This window comes from Mya arenaria, chromosome 13 (genome assembly GCF_026914265.1).
Source record: "Mya arenaria isolate MELC-2E11 chromosome 13, ASM2691426v1".
NCBI lineage: Eukaryota > Metazoa > Mollusca > Bivalvia > Myida > Myidae > Mya > Mya arenaria.
Genome location: NC_069134.1, coordinates 12,492,285 through 12,514,356, shown reverse-complemented (window position 1 = coordinate 12,514,356; position 22,072 = coordinate 12,492,285). Strand labels below are relative to the sequence as shown.

The 22,072-nt window shown below is 36.3% G+C and overlaps 1 protein-coding gene across 6 annotated transcripts in view; it reads right to left on the bottom strand.

Annotated features, from left to right (window-relative positions):
• The window catches only part of LOC128213918 (receptor-type tyrosine-protein phosphatase epsilon-like), an 81,236-nt gene that overhangs the window by 19,200 nt on the left and 39,964 nt on the right, over positions 1-22,072 (bottom strand). For all 6 annotated transcript variants that reach the window (XM_052920032.1, XM_052920030.1, XM_052920033.1 and 3 more), the window contains 8 exons: positions 18,657-18,733; positions 15,075-15,111; positions 14,249-14,346; positions 11,380-11,511; positions 5,885-6,033; positions 5,467-5,602; positions 3,898-4,047; positions 2,714-2,813 (listed from right to left, as the gene is read on the bottom strand). In XM_052920032.1, the coding sequence (XP_052775992.1) occupies positions 2,714-2,813; positions 3,898-4,047; positions 5,467-5,602; positions 5,885-6,033; positions 11,380-11,511; positions 14,249-14,346; positions 15,075-15,111; positions 18,657-18,733 (879 nt within the window). The remainder of the gene's footprint in view (positions 1-2,713; positions 2,814-3,897; positions 4,048-5,466; positions 5,603-5,884; positions 6,034-11,379; positions 11,512-14,248; positions 14,347-15,074; positions 15,112-18,656; positions 18,734-22,072) is intronic.

The window sequence follows — 22,072 nt, the reverse complement described above, 5'->3', positions numbered from 1 at the left end:
GGTCCATATTTAGCAAGAAGTCAATAATTTCCCAGACAATTTATGAATGTTCTCATGTTTCTAAGTTACTTCCATTTACAACACAGCAAGACCATTGTATGCAGGTGAGATAACAAGAAATCAGCAAGTACAAAAAGTAAAACTTGAAATATTGTAATAAGTGAAGCGTTCTTTGAAATCTTGAATTGTCATTATTTCTACCATAAATATGTTGATTTCTCATTCAGTTCTTTGCACAAAAAGGAGAAAAGCTTTAAAGTCTAGATAAAGAGCAACAGTCATTAGTCCCTTTTCAGTACCATTGAGCAGAAAATTAATATGAACTTTTGATCTAATGCAACAATGGCTGAAAATATTCCCCAATGTATTGAAATGACAATGGTTTGAGAACTGTTTGAACCATTGAATGACACTGAAATCTTATCACTAGTAAAACTCTCCAATAGTTTAGCTGCTATGAATACTCATATCCGGGTAGGCTGCATCATGTAAACAATATGCCCCCCCCCCCCCCTCTAGTCGTTGATTGGCCTCATTATTTCCCCAGAAACAAATAACAACACAGAACTTGGTGTTTAACTATAAAGGCTTTCTGTTGTTTGGCAAGTTAATATGATGCTATAAGAACATAGACAGATGCTGGTGTAAAATTACATGTTTTTATGCAAGCTTTCTCACAACAAGTCGAAGAAAATAGGGAAAAATGAAGAATGAATGCTTTGACAAATTATTTGAATTCACTGCAAAAATAGTTCGGGATGCCTAAGACAACATAATTTCACACATGGTGCGTTGCTAAAGCCATAGCAGGATCAAAAATTGATTAACAACATGATTATTTTCAACAACATGGCAAGTCCAAAGCAAAGAAACATCATACGAGTATCTGAATACAAACAAAGCATGTTCTAATTAAAAAACAATATACACCTGTGATCATTAATTCCTTCGCAATTAAATTTGTTGGACACATCATAAAATAATTTATTAATAATTATATATATTTATTGTTTGTTTCTTTAAATAAGTACAGCCAAAACCTGTTTGCCAGTTAGTTCATTGTTGATACTCAATTTAAAGCAAAAAGATGTGGAAATAGAAACTTGAATTTCTCATTAAAAATGGAACTCAGTAATCCCCCAGTTACGTCTGCAATCTTATCTGTAACTCTGTTACTCAGTAATCCCTCAATTACATTGGCCATCTTATCTGTAACTATGTTACTCAGTAACCCCCCATCCCCCAATTACATTGACCATCTTATCTGTAACTATGTTACTCAGTAATCCCCCAATTACATTGGCCATCTTATCTGTAACTATGTTACTCAGTAATCCCCAATTACATTGGCCATCTTATCTGTAACTCTGTTACTCAGTAATGCCCCAATTACACTGGCCATCTTATCTGTAACTCTGTTACTCAGTAATACCCCAATTACATTGAACATCTTATCTGTAACTCTGTTACTCAGTAATCCCCCAATTACATTGAACATCTTATCTGTAACTCTGTTACTCAGTAATACCCCAATTACATTGAACATCTTATCTGTAACTATGTTACTCAGTAATCCCCCAATTACATTGGCCATCTTATCTGTAACTCTGTTACTCAGTAATACTCAAATTACATTGGCTATCTTATCTGTAACTCTATTACTCAGTAATACCCAATTACATTGGCCATCTTATCTGTAGCTCTGTTACTCAGTAATCCCCCAATTACATTGGACATCTTATTTGTAACTATGTTACTCAGTAATCGCCCAATTACATTGGACATCTTATCTGTAATTATGTTACTCAGTTATACCCCAATTACATTGGCCATCTTATCTGTAACTCTGTTACTCAGTAATACCCCAATTACATTGGCCATCTTATTTGTAACTTTGTTACTCAGTAATCGCCCAATTACATTGGCCATCTTATCTGTAACTCTGTTACTCAGTAATACCCCAATTACATTGAACATCTTATCTGTAACTCTGTTACTCAGTGATCCCCCAATTACACTGGCCATCTTATCTGTAACTCTGTTACTCAGTAATACCCCAATTACATTGGCCATCTTATCTGTAACTCTGTTACTCAGTAATCCCCCAATTACATTGGCCATCTTATCTGTAACTCTGTTACTCAGTAATACCCTAATTATATTGAACATCTTATCTGTAACTCTGTTACTCAGTGATCCCCCAATTACACTGGCCATCTTATCTGTAACTCTGTTACTCAGTAATACCCCAATTATATTGAACATCTTATCTGTAACTCTGTTACTCAGTAATACCCCAATTACATTGGCCATCTTATCTGCAACTCTGTTACTCAGTGATACCCCAATTACATTGGACATCTTATCTGTAACTCTGTTACTCAGTAATACCCCAATTACATTGAACATCTTATCTGTAACTCTGTGATCCCCCAATTACATTGGCCATCTTATCTGCAACTCTGTTACTCAGTGATCCCCCAATTACATTGGCCATCTTATCTGCAACTCTGTTACTCAGTGATACCCCAATTACATTGAACATCTTATCTGTAACTCTGTTACTCAGTGATCCCCCAATTACATTGGCCATCTTATCTGCAACGCTGTTACTCAGTGATACCCCAATTACATTGGACATCTTATCTGCAACGCTGTTACTTTATGTTGATTATGATTATGATAAGATGGTCCCTATAAGAATAACACTTACGTGGAAGCAACATGATGTCCCGGCTTTTATTCCTATTCTCGTCCCTATGTCCACTTGCACAGTCACCAATCAGGATTTTTGGCACAATTTGTTGAAGGAACTGAAGGAGGAATTGACCATGATTGTTTACATGTATTTAATGTTATGAAACTTTGCCAAACAAGGCAACACTCTATGTGAAGATGACATGGACAGAACTATTTACACTTGCTCCTTCTTTCACATTTGATAACATAGGTCAAATAAAAGGAAAATTATTCTGTGACAACTGACCCCAAGTTCCTGATTTCATCAAGCCAAATTTATTACTTAATATTTTTTTTAATAAATAAAATTTCATTCTTTAGAACTTTTGGACTTTAAAAGTTAATTATCTTTATGATTATCCCGATAAACTATTTTTATTTAGCAAAATCAAGATTTAGCAAGAAATTTAACAAAAATAAAATAAGCTACTAAAGCTTGTTTAGCTTAAGAACTTTCAAGAAATTGGGGCCTATTGATGCTTGTTACCACAGCAATTTCATTCTGTGAATAGATACTTAGTGTCAATGACTTTTTATTCTATTACATTATGTATACACTTTTGAACTAGGTTCATACTAAGCTTAAAATGTATCTGTAAATAGGTAATAACCAGATAAATAACAGTTATATCTGTTAATAGGTAAAAACCAGATAAATAACAGTGATATCTGTTAATAGGTAAAAACCAGATAAATAACAGTAATATCTGTTAATAGGTAATAACCAGATAAATAACAGTAATATCTGTTAATAGGTAAAAACCAGATAAATAACAGTAATATCTGTTAATAGGTAAAAACCAGATAAATAACAGTGATATCTGTTAATAGGTAAAAACCAGATAAATAACAGTAATATCTGTTAATAGGTAATAACCAGATAAATAACAGTAATATCTGTTAATAGGTAATAACCAGATAAATAACAGTAATATCTGTGTATAGGTAAAAACCAGATAAATAACAGAAATATAACTGTGCACATTGTCAAAATGAATATTAAATGTCTTCTTAAGATCTTTATCAGTTTCCAAGTTATGGCTAACAATATTATAATGATTTTTGCACAATATCAGGCCATGGCACTGACAAAACCAAGGTAATGAAAATATAATTATTTTTTTTGAAATCAGACAAGAATTCAAATGATAATAGTACCTGAAATTCCTTCTCATATCCTGTGGTGTTTGTTTGTTGGTTTTTGAGCATGAGTTTGTGAGCAACAGCCGGAAGCTGAGAAGCCGGTATCACAGTGGTCCAGACTTGAACATACATGGCCAGGGTGTCGTAGATAAGGCGGTACTGTGACTGAAAATGTAAAGAGAAGAAACTAATACATATATCAAACAGTGGTCCAACTGATCATACATCACCAGGGTGTTGTAGATAAGGCGGTACTGTGACTGAAAATGTAAAGAGAAGAAACTAATACACGTATCACACATCGCCAGGGTGACGTAGATAAGGCGATACTGTGACTGAAAATGTAAAGAGAAGAAACTAATACATATATCACACAGTGGTCCAGACCTGATCATAAATTGCCAGGGTGTCGTAGATAAGGCCTAAAACATAGGTAAGACCATCAACCCCACCACTTAGGGAACATTATGATAGGAGACTTTTCTAACATACTGTTTCATTTCAGAGTTTGGTGGGAAAACACCGATGCATGTTTTAAAACTGAGCAAGAACTGATACAGGTCGTCTATCATAACATTCCTCTTAAACACATGCCTCCTCCCATTAATTTCATACTATAATGCATTGTTAGAACTTTTAGCCAAAGGAGTTGCATCTAGCTTTTATATGATGTTTCCTTGAAATTCCACTTCAAAGGACATCATAAATCAATCACATTTATCAATTAGTGCATTTTCTTCGGTATAAGCATAATTAAAGTGTCTTGAATTCTTTTGGTAGACACAGTATGTTCCAAATATATTTCTGTTATTTAATCATCATTATATTCAGTAAAAGTTCAATAAAGTACTCTGTGTAAAAGGTCTTGCGCTAGCATGATAAGGGATGTAAGACAAAAGTGTGATATGGATTTTTCAATACTGAGTTTTTAATATGGCGTGCTGTAATTTCACTGTTGGATATGGAAATTGATAGGCATATAATAAAGCTAACTTTTGTATAGGAAGCACATTTCAGTTATGGAACTGCATTTATAAAATAACTTACGGCGCAGGAGTGATATAATCCCCTGCAATAATTTTCATCAATTAATTTAATTATAATTGAGACATTATTTATGTTTTTTATTGTAAATAAAAAGATTTTATGTCCGGCTATTTTCTTTCCTGCGGATGAAGCCTTCTAATAACACACAATGTAAATGCTTCACACTATGACAAGAGAAGAAACTTTTACCTAGATTTGGACCGTATACGAGTTATGTTATAAATAGAATTTTAAATTCGTGTTTATTTTGTATCAAATTTATTAAACTCGTCATTTAAAACCGATAAAAACGAGGCTTTTTAAATGAACTTGTTTAATAAATTTGATACAAAATAAACACTCATTTGAGATCCTCTATTTACAATTCTACCACTTTAACTATGGCAAAAGTTTAAAGTGCTGCAATTTGACCTACACAGTTTAAACTTAACATGATTAAGGTCGTCAGTACTATAATGTAATGTATCTGAACATAAAAGCTTCATATTTTTATTTCAAAATCAGTGTTCTAGGTTAGTATTTAAAGTTTTTCCTCACCAGAGTTTGAACCATGTTAGTTCTGAACTTTCGCAGACAGAGAACAGTACTGTAGATGTCAACGAAGTTTTCATGCTCCAGTTGCTTGAGGCAGTAGTCAATGGCGATGAAAGTTGCCGTCCGACCCCCACCACATCTGGAATATGCCAAGATTCACACAAGTAGACAATTTATAAGCATTAAAAAAACAAGATGCAAATGCAATTTAACTATGATTTGTGTGATGGACCATTTTCATGAAATTGTAAGAACTAATATGTACATTAAAAAAAGTTGAATACTGTTGTCTTAATAAATGCCATGACAACCATAACAATAATGAATCACATCAAATGTAAAAAAACAGAGTCAACAACATCAAATGTAAAAAAACAGAGTCAAAATAGAATGTAAACGAGATGTTACGATTATTTCTCACCTGCAGTGCACTAGCATGGGCCCGGGTGAGGTGAGCAGAGTTCGGTTGATACGGCGCCTCACATCGAGCAGAAAGCCCGGGTCCGTACCCTCGTCTGTGAAACCAGACATCTCATAATGCTTCACAATGCGAGTCTCATCACAACCATCCTGAACACATAGAAGAAATGGTGGTTATTCATGGACAAGTTCATTAAATTTATATTCTATATTTTGCATCTATTCACTTATTTAATAGCTTATGTGACTTTCATCACAAGAGCTCACAAGCAGGGACATATCTGTTTTTTCAGGCAGTACTTCCAGGGCTGTATCTCAGAAAACACTGTGGCCTAGCTTACTGAATATATGTCAATTCTCATGGTAAACATTTAAGGAATGAATTGCAGGATTGATGTCATTATCGGGTTATGAACACAGTTGGGCTGGTTAAAGTGTGTGGAGTCAGAAGGACTCCACGTATAGTTTAACCAGCCAAACTACATTCATATCCCCGATATTGACATCAATCACGCAATTCATTACTTATATTAACACCATTATTGATTTCCAGAATTGTTCAAAAAATATGTTTTAAAGAAAACATTTCAGTCATTCTTTCTCACCCATTCTGTAAATAGAACGACTCCACTGTAACAGGAAACAGTTTGTCATATGATGTCATAACACCGTGGGAAATAAACAACAACTTCATAGTTCATTTTTAAAGTAAAAATGTCACACTTATGACAACAATACTTAAACAAATCATAAATAAACACTTTTCAACAAGTTTTATGTGGCCTGAGTTGCTGCGTATATGTCCATTCTCATGGTTTAACATTGTGGCCTGAGTTGCTGCGTATATGTCCATTCTCATGGTTAACATTGTGGTCTGAGTTGCTGCCTATATGTCCATTCTCATAGAAAAATTGTGGTCTGAGTTGCTGCGTATATGTCCATTCTCATGGTAAACATTGTGGCCTGAGTTGCTGCGTATATGTGTCCATTCTCATGGTTTAACATTGTGGTCTGAGTTGCTGCCTATATGTCCATTCTCATAGAAAAATTGTGGTCTGAGTTGCTGCATATATGTCCATTCTCATGGTTAACATTATGGCCTGAGTTGCTGTATATATGTCCATTCTCATGGTTAACATTGTGGTCTGAGTTGCTGTATATGTGTCCATTCTCATGGTTAACATTGTGGCCTGAGCATGCGTATATGTCCATTCTCATGGTTAACATTGTGGCCTGAGTTGCTGTATATATGTCCATTCTCATGGTTAACATATTGGCCTGAGTTGCTGCGTATATGTCCATTCTCATGGTAAACATTGTGGTCTTAGTTACTGCATATATGTCCATTCTCATGGTAAACATTGTGGCCTGAGTTGCTGCGTATATGTCCATTCTCATGGTAAACATTGTGGTCTGAGTTGCTGCATATATGTCCATTCTCATGGTAAACATTGTGGTCTGAGATGCTGCGTATATGTCCATTCTCATGGTAAACATTGTGGCCTGAGTTGCTGTATATATGTCCATTCTCATGGTAAACATTGTGGTCTGAGATGCTGCGTGTATGTCCATTCTCATGGTAAACATTGTGGCCTGAGTTGCTGCATGTATGTCCATTCTCATGGTAAACATTGTGGTCTGAGATGCTGCGTATATGTCCATTCTCATGGTAAACATTGTGGCCTAAGTTGCTGCATATATGTCCATTCTCATGGTAAACATTGTGGTCTGAGATGCTGCGTATATGTCCATTCTCATGGTAAACATTGTGGCCTGAGTTGCTGCGTATATGTCCATTCTCATAGAAAAATTGTGGCCTGAGTTGCTGCGTATATGTCCATTCTCATGGTAAACATTGTGGCCTGAGTTTCTGCATATATGTCCATTCTCATGGTTAACATGGTTAACATTATGGCCTGAGTTTCTGTATATATGTCCATTCTCATGGTTAACATTGTGGCCTGAGTTGCTGCCTAAATGTCCATTCTCATGGTCAACATTGTGGTCTGAGTTGCTACATATATGTCCATTCTCATGGTAAACATTGTGGCCTGAGTTGCTGCATATATGTCCATTCTCATGGTCAACATTGTGGTCTGAGTTGCTACATATATGTCCATTCTCATGGTAAACATTGTGGCCTGAGTTGCTGCCTATATGTCCATTCTCATGGTTAACATTGTGGCCTGAGTTGCTGCATATATGTCCATTCTCATGGTAAACATTGTGGCCTGAGTTGCTGCCTTTATGTCCATTCTCATGGTCAACATTGTGGTCTGAGTTGCTGCATATATGTCCATTCTCATGGTAAACATTGTGGCCTGAGTTGCTGCCTATATGTCCATTCTCATGGTTTACATTGTGGTCTGAGTTGCTGCATATATGTCCATTCTCATGGTAAACATTGTGGCACGAGTTGCTGCATATATGTCCACTCTCATGGTAAACATTGTGGTCTGAGTTGCTGTATATTATGTCCATTCTCATGGTTTACATTGTGGCCCGAGTTGCTGCATATCTGTCCATTCTCATGGTAAACATTGTGGTCTGAGTTGCTGCATATATGTCCATTCTCATGGTAAACATTGTGGTCTGAGTTGCTGCATATATGTCCATTCTCATGGTAAACATTGTGGTCTGAGTTGCTGCATATATGTCCATTCTCATGGTTAACATTGTGGCCTGAGTTGCTGCGTATATGTCCATTCTCATGGTAAACATTGTGGCCTGAGTTGCTGCATGTATGTCCATTCTCATGGTAAACATTGTGGTCTGAGATGCTGCGTATATGTCCATTCTCATGGTAAACATTGTGGCCTGAGTTGCTGCATATATGTCCATTCTCATGGTAAACATTGTGGTCTGAGATGCTGCGTATATGTCCATTCTCATGGTAAACATTGTGGCCTGAGTTGCTGCGTATATGTCCATTCTCATAGAAACATTGTGGCCTGAGTTGCTGCGTATATGTCCATTCTCATGGTAAACATTGTGGCCTGAGTTGCTGCATACATGTCCATTCTCATGGTTAACATGGTTAACATTATGGCCTGAGTTTCTGTATATATGTCCATTCTCATGGTTAACATTGTGGCCTGAGTTGCTGCCTAAATGTCCATTCTCATGGTCAACATTGTGGTCTGAGTTGCTACATATATGTCCATTCTCATGGTAAACATTGTGGCCTGAGTTGCTGCCTAAATGTCCATTCTCATGGTCAACATTGTGGTCTGAGTTGCTACATATATGTCCATTCTCATGGTTAACATTGTGGCCTGAGTTGCTGCCTAAATGTCCATTCTCATGGTCAACATTGTGGTCTGAGTTGCTACATATATGTCCATTCTCATGGTAAACATTGTGGCCTGAGTTTCTGCGTATATGTCCATTCTCATGGTAAACATTGTGGTCTGAGTTGCTACATATATGTCCATTTTCATGGTAAACATTGTGGCCTGAGTTGCTGCCTATATGTCCATTCTCATGGTTAACATTGTGGCCTGAGTTGCTGCATATATGTCCATTCTCATGGTAAACATTGTGGCCTGAGTTGCTGCCTTTATGTCCATTCTCATGGTCAACATTGTGGTCTGAGTTGCTGCGTATATGTCCATTCTCATGGTAAACATTGTGGCCTGAGTTGCTGCCTATATGTCCATTCTCATGGTTTACATTGTGGTCTGAGTTGCTGCATATATGTCCATTCTCATGGTAAACATTGTGGCCCGAGTTGCTGCATATATGTCCATTATCATGGTAAACATTGTGGTCTGAGTTGCTGTATATATGTCCATTCTCATGGTTTACATTGTGGCCCGAGTTGCTGCATATATTTCCATTCTCATGGTAAACATTGTGGTCTTAGTTGCTGCATATATGTCCATTCTCATGGTAAACATTGTGGTCTGAGTTGCTGCATATATGTCCATTCTCATGGTAAACATTGTGGTCTGAGTTGCTGCATATATGTCCATTCTCATGGTTAACATTGTGGCCTGAGTTGCTGGGTATATGTCCATTCTCATGGTTAACATTGTGGCCTGAGTTTCTGTATATATGTCCATTCTCATGATTAACATTGTGGTCTGAATTGCTGCATATATGTCCATTCTCATGATTAACATTGTGGTCTGAGTTGCTGCTTACATGTCCATTCTCATGGTAAACATTGTGGTCTGAGTTGCTGCATACATGTCCATTCTAATGGTTAACATTGTGGCCTGAGTTTCTGTATATATGTCCATTCTCATGGTTAACATTGTGGTCTGAGTTGCTGCTTATATGTCCATTCTCATGGTCAACATTGTGGCCTGAATTGCTACATATATGTCCATTCTCATGGTAAACATTGTGGCCTGAGTTGCTGCATATATGTCCATTCTCATGGTCAACATTGTGGCCTGAGTTGTTTATTTTTTCTTTCAAATGTTTGGTACTTAAACAGGGCCTTTTTTACATCTGCATTACATATATATGAAATCATAATGCTGTTGGTGACAATTCTTGGTAGGAATAAGTGCTGGTTAGTTTCACAAGATCCAAATATTTAACAAATTGCCTGCCATAAAAATCATTTTGACTACACTCAAAGCTTCATGGATTAATAACAAGCAACATTCTGTGGATCAAGCTGTATTAGAAAACAGCTATTGGGTAAAAACTATTATGTTGTTTTATTTTATTGATTGAATTTTAAACAACAATGTTCAATGAAGTCAAGTAAAGATTACATCAAATACATGAAGCTTCTTTTCAAAACAACCAGATCAATCTTCTGTTTGACAAGACAAAGATTGACACTCTCAGTTGATCAAATGGCAAAGTCTATTCCTCAGAAAGTGCTCGGCTCTTTTTACAATTGACAATCAATTTCCTATTTAGGGTAGGAACATTTGACCATCCTGAGGAAACACAATGCATCAAGTTCCAATTAGCTAAAAGCACCTGCCAAACATGTCAAGGGTACACAAAGGCTGCCTAGGGAAATTAAGAATCAGTACTCTGTAACCTATACATGTGTACATGTAGGTTAACTTCTCTCTGTCAATGTCGCACATTCACTTGGGATTACAATGTAAGTAACTGGCCTATATATGAAGAAAAGATCAGAAAAATGACAAAACCACAATAACTATACCATGGAAAATTACTAACATAATGGAAGTCAGCATTTCATTTGAATACCTGTACCAGAAACTGTTGTAAAATTAAACAGTATTATCACAAGCAGATGCTAACACGACCATTTTTTTTCAATCCATCATGGAACATATTTTGATAATTATCCAAGCAAGATTTATGGGCCTAACTTCAGGTATGATTCTTGTCAATGGTAACATGTGTACAAAATTTCAAATTTACATCTTGAATATAATTCACTTTTGGCCAAGTTATGACTCCGAGGGTGAAGGCTCTGTCAGACAATTCTATGAACTTTTTTTAACTGTAAGAAGCTTTAACATTAAATAACTTTGCCAGAATTTGGCTCGAGCTTACCTTACAAATTTGGAATGTTCGTATCACAAGTTTAGAGAGTTCCAGGGTGTCCTTGAGGACAATGTGGATATTGCCCTGACGTACATATTTTTGCACACTGAGAATGTTCCCCCAGTATTTATCACACTGTTGCTGGAAAACAAAACAAAACATTTACAATACACTATTATGTTAATACCTTAAAAAACAGTTTGGGCAATAAATTCGTCCATAGATGTTACATGCAGGATATCAAGGATGTTTGTTGATTTCAGTGTAAGATCTTATCTTATTTCACTAGTGGTCATAGAAAAAATATTTTCACAACATTTTTCTATGACCAAGTGTGAACAAATATACGATCTTGCACTGAAATCAACAAGTTTTCTTTTTTGTTTCATGTATTTCTTGTGCATTCTAAATTTATTTTCCCTCTTCAGGCTGTTTGATGACAGACCCAGTTAGGAGCCTCCCCATAACAGGAAGTAAACCGCTGCAAGAAGTTTGCTTCAAAACACGCAAGCAGTAGGTACATTAACCCATGCTCATTGAAACCTTATGTATCAAAATATTCTTTTTTTCACATTTTATTGAATAAAATCCACAAAACTTTATTTTCATATAAGAAAAGCTACTTCCTATGTCATAAAGCTAGCCACTGATGATTGATTTTTAAGGTCACAAATCCGAACACTTTTTGATGTTTTTTACAATTATCTTGGAGAGTTTATGTTGTAGTAAGTTAAAATTTCGTATGAAACATCTTTGGTTCATGTGAAAACAGCTGTCAAAGTACAGATTCACCACCTCGTCAATTTTATGTCGAAAATCATTCATTTTATGGACAGTAAATCACCCTTCAAATTATGCTATGGAGGGCACAAATACCGAACACTTGAAAAATGAAAATACATGGTCATACAATTATAATTAAAAAGTATGCTATATTAAATAAACACTTAGCTTCAAAGTGATTTATTGTTTCCGAGGTTTTTTCAAAACATTTGCTTCAAATGTAAACCGTGATTTCTATTTATAAATATCTTGAATGTAGGTCAACATAACTGCAAAACCTAAAGATGCGCGTGCGCCCTCTGACGTCATTCCCCCATGTGCTACATTTTGATCTTTAAGCGTATAAACATTGAATGGCATTTTTTAGAAAAATACTTAACAAAACAAGATGAAACTTCGCAAGTGTGACCAAGGCAAGCCTCTGTATTGTTCTAGATCATCGAATAATCGATCACGGTAAACAAACGCCGGTTTTAGCCGGTGTTCGGGATTTGTGCCCTGTTCGGAAATGTACCGTCAACCAGTAATGATGTAGTAATTTAACCAAACCTAAGAGGCAGTTTTTAGCAATATAACAAAAACAGCTCATATTCTTCTTAACATCTAGTTCTACAGTTAAATGGGAAACATTGACTAAGAAAAAGTGCTAATCACGCTGATTTTTTTTGGTAATAATAATCCCTAATTTTCAAAATCAAAATGCAAACTGAATGGATTTCCAAAATAATTACAAAAAGATAGGCTTCCTAGGACTGTAAAATGCATGTGACTTTATTCATAAGTCAGCACATTGTCACCATCACCAGCAAACACTCAGAGAAAAACAGAATCCATGAATACGGGAAATAGAATTCAATAATAAGGTAAGGTAGATATAAGAATAATTCGAATCAAAATGTCTGTAGCATTGAAATATACAAGATTTGTTTCCACACAGTCAAAATCATTTAAAGCTTAGGTTCAACTCAAAATTCACCAAATATTTGTAAAAAGTAGTTCTTCCCAAGCCAATGTGAAAATGATCAAATGTTATCATTCACCAATATTTTCCACTCTTAAACCCATATACAGGAAATAAAATTGAAATATATGGTTGTATGGCCATTGTGGATGTCAGAATTTGTTATTTCATTTAGATAGCATTGTATTTGGTTAGAGGTCAACCTTTTTGCATTCCTTCTGTTCTGTGCTACTATATGTACATGCATTTAAAACTCCTGAATTTTAAATTAAGGAGCTGGTAGATTCCTTTGGTGTAGTCAACAAGGACTCACTCTGTTCAGATATGTTTGTAAGTCACTTCGCAGAATCCAAACCAATAAGGAGGCCTCCTGTCCATCCTTTTGGGATAGTTTTCCCTTCCAAGGACATTCAGAAAGCCATGTGCAAGCCAGTGATATTTTACCCCAGCAATACTTTGCTATTCCTGCCGCTTAATGATACCTTAGGGAGCAATTCTGATCCAGTGATGTATAGACGCAGGCTTTTTCACAATAGCAGAAAACGCAAGAACAGCAGGGGTGCCAATTGCTATATTTAAGTGTTCTAGACGTTCTTCATTTCCATAACAGAGAATTTTGAAATAAACAATGGTCAGGGTATTGGTAAAACTGTTTAATAAATTATCTCCTATCGATGTAGCGATAAAGACTGCCGTTCCTGACTGACATAAAATATAGGGTTGTGCACACTTGCCGGATATCGGAAATGCAAATGTGTCTGCTTTGTTTACCTAATGTACAAAATGACATATTCACAAATCCATTACATATTCATTAAAGTAATTGTCAATCAATAACAATTCTTTTATTGCCTAAGTGAAATGCTTTTCATTTTGAAATAAATGTACTTTTACTAGGAAAACATGACATAGGTAAGGTGAATAGATCAAAATAATAATAAGGTAACCTAAGCAGATTCATTGAATGCATTTAGTTTTTTATTTAACAAGTTGACTTAAAAGTGAAAAGAACAACAGAATAAAGATTCTGATAAGTATTTATAGTTTGTTTTCTGTGATGTAAATCTGACCACTATTTGGCTGACAACAGCCGTAATTACTGTGAAACTGGTTCCTAATGACAATATTACATACAGCTGCATTTTCAAAGAGGCCTGTTGCCATGACGATGACATGAACGTTCTCCTGCCAAACGAGATGCCAGAATGCAGCCATGGTCTTCCCTCTCGGTCCTGTTGAAAATACAGGTTGTTGTATTTGACTAAACTACTTTATAGCAAAATCTTAAAACATCACATCTTTAGGGGAATAAAAAGAGTTCTGCCTTTTTAAGGAATTGCCAAAGGGATTCTTATTCTGTCAACGAAAACTGTGAATATTTGAAATAATAGAACTTTATTAGTCAATGATTGGATCAGGAAATCTTTGTGAAATCTATCACCAATATTTTAAGTTACGGGGTTAGTAGGTGATCTGCAAAGGAAACCATATGGTTTCTTGTGCCCTGTATATCCCATATTGGGTCACCTACTAACCCTGTAACGTATATATTATGTCGACAACCTTTTTACATGTTTAAATGTTTCATTTATTCATCGGAATATTCATTGGAATCAGAAAATAAACGCCATTTTAGTTCGATATAAACTTGGCGACACAATATGGAAAAATATGGGGTCACTGCTTGAACAGTCCTTGACCAATGGTGTTGCATCATTTATGTTGGAGGTGTGATATACTGGTGTATATATATATATATATATATATATATATATATATATATATATATATATATATATATCTATATCTATATTTTTACCTTTTTGTTTAAGATATATAGAGTATGGAATTTTTTTACATGGCAAAATTAAAGGCTAGGAATACACTTATAAAATGGATAAATAATAAACACTATATAAAAAAACCATAATGAAATTAATCAAGTATTAAAAAAACTCACCCTGAGTGGCAATGTACTCGATATCACCATGGTAACCCTGAAAGTGACAAAATAGGTTTCAAAAATCGTTGCTGACACCCTCTGGATGAGGGTAAGTTCTAGATCAGAGGGTAAGCTCGAGTTCAGAGGGTTAGCTCTAGATCAGAGGGTAAGCTCGAGTTCAGAGGGTAAACTCTAGATCAGAGGGTAAGCTCTAAATCAGAGGGTAAGCTCTGTTCAGAATGTAAGCTCTAGATCAGAGGGTAAGCTCTATATCAGAGGGTAAGCTCTATATCAGAGGGTAAGCTCTGTTCAGAAGGTAAGCTCGAGATCAGAGGGTAAGCTCGAGATCAGAGGTTAAGTGCTAGACCAGAGGGTAAGCTCTGTTCAGAGGGTAAGCTCTAGATCAGAGGGTAAGCTCTAGATCAGAGGGTAGGTTCTGGATCAGAGAGTAGTTTCTGGATCAGAGGGCAAGCTCTAGATCAGAGGGTAAGCTCTAGATCAGAGGGTAAGCTCTAGATCAGAGGGTAAGCTCTAGATCAGAGGGTATATAAGCTCTAGATCAGAGGGTAAGTTCTGGATCAGAGGGTAGGTTCTGAATCAGAGGGTAGGTTCTGCATCAGAGGGTAAGCTCTAGATCAGAGGGGAAGCTCTAGATCAGAGGGTAAGTTCTGGATCAGAGGGGAAGCTCTAGATCAGAGGGTAAGCTCTAGATCAGAGGGTAAGTTCTGGATCAGAGGATAAGTTCTGGATCAGTGGTTAAGCTCTGGATCAGAAGGTAAGTTCTGGATCAGAGGGTAAGTTCTGGATCAGAAGATACGTTCTGGACCAGAGGGTAAGTTCTGGATCAGAGGGTAAGTTTCATATCAAACGGTAAGCTCTGGATTAGAGGGTAAGCTCTGGATCAGAGGGACTGGACTCAGAACCTCATTTATGATTGCTAGTTATCACCATGAAGTGCTAAATGATTCTTAATCATATGTATAAAGCAGATTTTAAAACCGCACACATGTATCTCCCAAAGGTAAGTTCTTTAATTCAGATAATAATTTCAGAGTGTTTGGTAGTTGTTCATCAGTGCAACATGAAATCTTAACCTTTTCCCCTCAATTCATTTAATCGATAAATGTGCATTCATTGATGTGCCATATAAAGACGTCATTCATATAAAAATAAACTAAAGCTTTGCATCTGCCAACATAATAATCTTATCATTTTTCAGGAGAAATTTATAGGGCACCAAATTTAACTAATTATTTCAATCAGGAAATAATCATGTACATGCTTCTATTGCGTTTATCTTTGTCACACATCAAATTATATTAAACATACGTATAGTTCCCTACAGAATTTACGGAAAGCAGACTGGGGAAAAACATGGCAAATGACGCAAATTGTGCGCCCTAGGGTGGAGGCATGGTCTGTGACAAAAGATTTGCGTCTAGCTAATGAAGTCAAAATGACAAAGTAACCATGGAGGAAACAAAAAGATTTGAGAGAAATAGGCTGATATTGAATGATATCAGAATTTTTGTCCCATAATAGGAGCTAATCTGTGATTTAGTTGTCTTTTTGTCCTCGTCAGGCATTGTCACTTTTTTCTTCCGCCAAAGACAAATTCTTCCTTTTAGTACAATACATTTTAAGAACATCTCAAAAAGATGATATTTTTTATATATATATAATTATATTTTTTTAAAAACTATAGACACAATATTTAGACAAAATTCTTTGATCATAAGATACACAAATGTATGTTTCTTTCTTGGTATTCATTACAAAACAGGTGTCTGCAAGATTCAGTAGAACTTTTACTAATAGGTGAATGGGGCACAATATTAAAGGAGTAAGGAGGAGGAAAAATACACCTTTGTAAGGTTGTTACCAACTCCTGAGGCCCATACAATGGTTTACAGCCTGAGTGCACAGCACAAGGGCTTAGGAGCATTTTAAGGGACTATGCAGATGGTTACAACTGAAATTTTAGCTATTATTGCATAAAATAGACAATATAAAGCCCATACTTTGTGCAAAAATGAATGAAAATGGTCATATAAATGCAATAAATAGTTTAAATTAAGCTAAAAAAAACAAGAATTGTGTGACATCATATACGTCAAACTGTTTTAAAGTGAAAAAAAAAACTTTTTAAAGTGAAAAAAAACACTATCAAAACAATATGGATGTCTTTGTTTCTGTTGTTTTGACTGTAATTTTGTGTGATTTACAGAGAGTTATTGAGTGAATTGTGATACTCATGTTAGTCATTATGTTTAATGTAAATCATAAAACATTGTTGAACTGTTTTTGTTTTAATTTAAACACATTGTTGTCTTAATTTTGAACAAAGTTTTGAAACAGCCAGATTTGCTTATTTACATATCTCTATTACAGACAGAAAATGGACACTTTGTGCAATAATGTGCAATAATTTTTCATTTCTTTTGTTATTATATTTAAGCTACAAGACACATGTTACTTCTCATGAAATAAAAAAAAAACTGGAAAACATATTAGACATTTTGACGACAAAAACACAGCTAATTTAGAGCTCTGACAAAAACTTGGCAAAATGTTGCTATCACTAATTATGCTAGCTTGGAAAATAGCGCAATTATTGTAAAGTTTCATTGGCTTAGAGACTTCTCCAGAAAATAAACCTGATACACAAACATGGGGACCACAAAGGTAATATATAGCTCAACACAGAAGTGTCATAGCTTTGAACAATTTGTTTATCAGACATGATCCATTATCCAACTTGACCTAGATTAATATTCCAACAAATATTCATGAACATTGTTTAAAAAATGTGACCTTGAAGTGTTAACAAGGTGTGTTCTTCAATTGACCTAGTGACATATGTTCTGATGCCAAAGTTTTCAACAAGAGATTTATGTGGAAACCACATTAAAGCTGGATTTTTCTTTATGACAAATGCGGTTTTGCAGCAGGACATTTGATTATAGAGGAAAACTAAAAGCTGCCAAACCATATTCACATGAGTCTGAAAATAAACACTTTTATTATGACATGGACCAAAAACTTGAATGCAAAATTGTTAAAAACACCATAAGGCTAGTTTTCCCCAATCTATTACCCACACTTTTCAGATGAATGTCACAAACAAATCAAAGATACTTATTTGTTAGGTCCTACCAAATTTCATAAAGGATAGAAAATTTGGCATCATGAGTGTAATCTATGTTATTTAAGTATTTACCCTAGTGACCTTCATTTTGACCTAATATAATCTTTAATCAAACATACCTAGATTAAATGGAGATAAACATATTGATTAAGATTCATGAAGATAATTGGTTCTAGAGTATAAACATATTGTTACTTCTAACAAAATCCTAATTACCTACTATTTGATCTGGATATGACCTATATGCCTGCAAGTGTTAGTTTACCTGGCAATGACAGACAATGACTGGCTTTGTGCTCTTCTGAGCTAAAAAGGCCATTGTCTGTTATAAGGAAACATAATAATGTGATTGTTATAATTGTGTATCCCTTTACTTGAAAACAGCAAAGGAAATTTTCCGTAGTATTGAAAAATATTCCAAGAAATGTATGTTGCATTATTACCATTATTACCTCAATATAGCTGGCATTGATATAACTGCTGTCATCACCTGGAGGAATGTCCCTCAATGTCACCAAGGAATGGTCAACTGAAAAAAGAACACCACTCAGTACTGTATATCATAACTTAGTAAACAATAACACGTTAAGCTTGATTGAGACAAAAGCTGATAGCCAAAAGAACTGTCTCATAATATATATATATATAATATAAAAAAAGGTTGATTTCAGTTTGTTCCTTGATAAAAGCAAACTGGTGTTAATTTTAAGAAGCAAGGAGAATGTTCCCCCTGGTGATACTTTAAGGTGGGGCTCTGTTCTGACCTAAGGCCTGTAAGGTGGGGCTCTGCCCTAAGGCCTATTAGGTGGGGCTCTGACCTAAGGCCTATTAGGTGGGGCTCTGACCTAAGGCCTGTTAGGTGGGGCTCTGACCTAAGGCCTGTAAGGTGGGGCTGCGACCTAAGACCTGTTAGGTGGGGCTCTCACTTAAGACCTGTTAGGTTGGGCTCCGACCTAAGACCTGTTAGGTTGGGCTCCGACCTAAGACCTGTTAGGTGGGGCTTCAACCTAAGACCTGTAAGGTGGGGCTTCGAACTAAAACCTGTTAGGTGAGGCTCCACCCAAAGGCCTGTAAGGTGAGGCTTCAACCTAAGACTTGTTAGACAGGGCTCCAACCAAAGACCTGTTAGACAGGGCTCCGACCTAAGACCTGTTAGACAGGGCTCTGACCTAAGACCTGTTAGACAGGGCTCTCACTTAAGACCTGTTAGGTTGGGCTCTGACCTAAGACCTGCTAGGTGGGGCTCCAACCTAAGACCTGTAACGTGAGGCACTGACCTTAGACCTGTTAGGTGGGGCTCCAACCTAAGACCTGTAAGGTGGCGCTCTGACCTTACACCTGTTAGGTGGGGCTTCGACCTAAGACCTGTAAGGTGGGGCTTGGACCTAAGATCTGTAAGACGGGGCTCCGACCAAAGACCTGTTAGGTGGGGCTCGGACCTAAAACCTGTTAGGTGGGGCTCGGACCTAAAACCTGTTACGTGGGGCTCTGACCAAAGACCTGTTAGGTTGGGCTCTGACCTAAGACCTGTTAGGTGGGTCTCTGACCTAAGGCCTGTTAGGTGGGGCTCTGACCTAAGGCCTGTTAGGTGGGGCTCTGACCTAAGACCTGTTAGGTGGGGCTCTACCCTAAGGCCTGTTAGGTTGGGGCTCTGACATAACACCTTTAGATGGGGCTCTGACCTAAGGCCTGTAAGGTGGGGCTCCAACCTAAGACCTGTTAGGTGAGGCTCCACCCTAAGACCTGTTAGGTGGGGCTCGGACCTAAAACCTGTTACGTGGGGCTCTGGCCAAAGACCTGTAAGGTGGACCTCCAACCTAAGACCTGTAAGGTGGGGCTCCAACCTAAGACCTGTAAGGTGGTGCTCGGACCTAAGACCTGTTAGGTGGGGCTCCGACCTAAGACCTGTAAGGTGGGGCTCCAACCTAAGACCTGTTAGGTGGGGCTCCGACCTAAGACCTGTAAGGTGGGGTTCCGATGTTGCCAATAACTTGTGTACCATACTAAGTTATGTCGCCATTTGAGCTTGTACTTACATGTATAACACACATATACTATTGCCATGCTTCATTTGGAAATGAACACCAGAAGATGAATAATAATTTTTGTAAAGCAAAAAAAGGCTTTCTGTGAAGCCTATGGAGTTGTGCTTCCTCCAGGTTGCCTATCGTGAGCTACCCATGGTCTTGTTGAATCCATGGCCCTTGCCAAGACATCTGGAAGACTTATGCTTCATTTGGATAACTTTTGTGCCAACATGTGTACCAAGTATCACATCAATATACCATATTTAAATTTATGTAGAATTCACGCTCAGCCAATTATTTATGACCGTATGAAGTTGTTTGGATTGTTTCGTACATTTAGTTACTTTTACTGTTATAACAGTTAGGCAATTATCAAAGTAACAGTATTAATTGGCCTAGCAGTATCCTGAACAAGGTCAGTTATGGCTGAATTAAGTGCATAATTTGCCCCAATGAACAGCAACAAGTAAGTATCTTTCAGAATTGTTTTAAATGATGCCAAATATTCAAACTACTCCTTTTACATGATGAGACAAAATTGTAAAGGATAATAGAGCTAGTTGTAAATGGTTTGTCTTACTTCTGGTTAATAAAATAACAGGTGAACAGCATTGTTATTGGCATGGATCTCTAGCCAACAAAGAGCTAATCTTGCATCAACAGCAAGAATAACTTTTAACTAGGGATGGCAACCAGTAGTAAAAACAGTACTTGAGTACTCTTATAATTTTCCGATCGAGTACTTGAAAAAACTTTAATTAGTTTTCCGAAGTAACATGTTCATATACCCTGTACATGGGTCATCCTAATATTGGCCATTTCAATCTATGTTTTATATCCTTAAGTAAAAGTGCACTAATGAACTATATCAGATATATCAATAAAAAGAAAAATACAATGAGTTCTTTCATTCATTTAATTTTAAGTCTGTCCTTTTTATTATTTTTTCAGATGAACTTTTCCCACTGCAAATATAGCAAATCCAAAACAATAATACTACATTTCAAAAAAATATCATATCATGAAATCAGCATATGAGCAACACTCACTGATAATAAACTAAGCAAATACAATAAAAGTGCGGTCTTTCCAACAGGCAATTGTTCAAGAACTAGCAGTCAGTCAAGGTCAAAGCTTAGTCCCAACCATTATTCCTTCCATTTTCATATAAAATATAATGACGCTGGATCAAAACCTAAATAAGTCGAGGAGTCGAGCACCATTGCCGGTCCCAAATACACAAATCATGTGCAAAACCTTATGATTCCCCTGAGGTCATAATTTCACACATTTTCCCTTAAGCATGTTCCAAAATAAATAAACAATTGCCAGGTGTTAAAAGTTTAGCAATTGAAAAAATTGCACAGTCAGATGAAAGAAAACTTGATAAGGTGTGAAAAAACAATTATTACGTTTATGAAATACCACTATTACTTGATATAATAGGGCGTTTGAGAAGATAATTGTTTGAGTTTAATTGTAAGAAATGTAAGTGAGTAATAAACATATGAATAAAGCACTAAAAAAATGGTCCAACATCAGAAGTTCTGAAAATTAAGAAACAAACATGATGAGCCAATTATTATCCATCCTTGATTTTGCTGAACTTAAATCTGACTAATGCTATAATGTATGTATGTATTTCTTTAGACCTTGCGATCAAGGATATTTCGTGAAAGTGCAAGAATGCTGAAGAGACAGTGGTAGGATACAAGGAAGTCCGGGTGCCATACCCTAGCTCTTTTTCTAAGAGATCCTTTGGTTCTTTTACCTGCTCGGTGTAAAGCACCGATACACGGGGTACAACTTTCCTGGGTTAAACCAGAAATGAGTACACCACT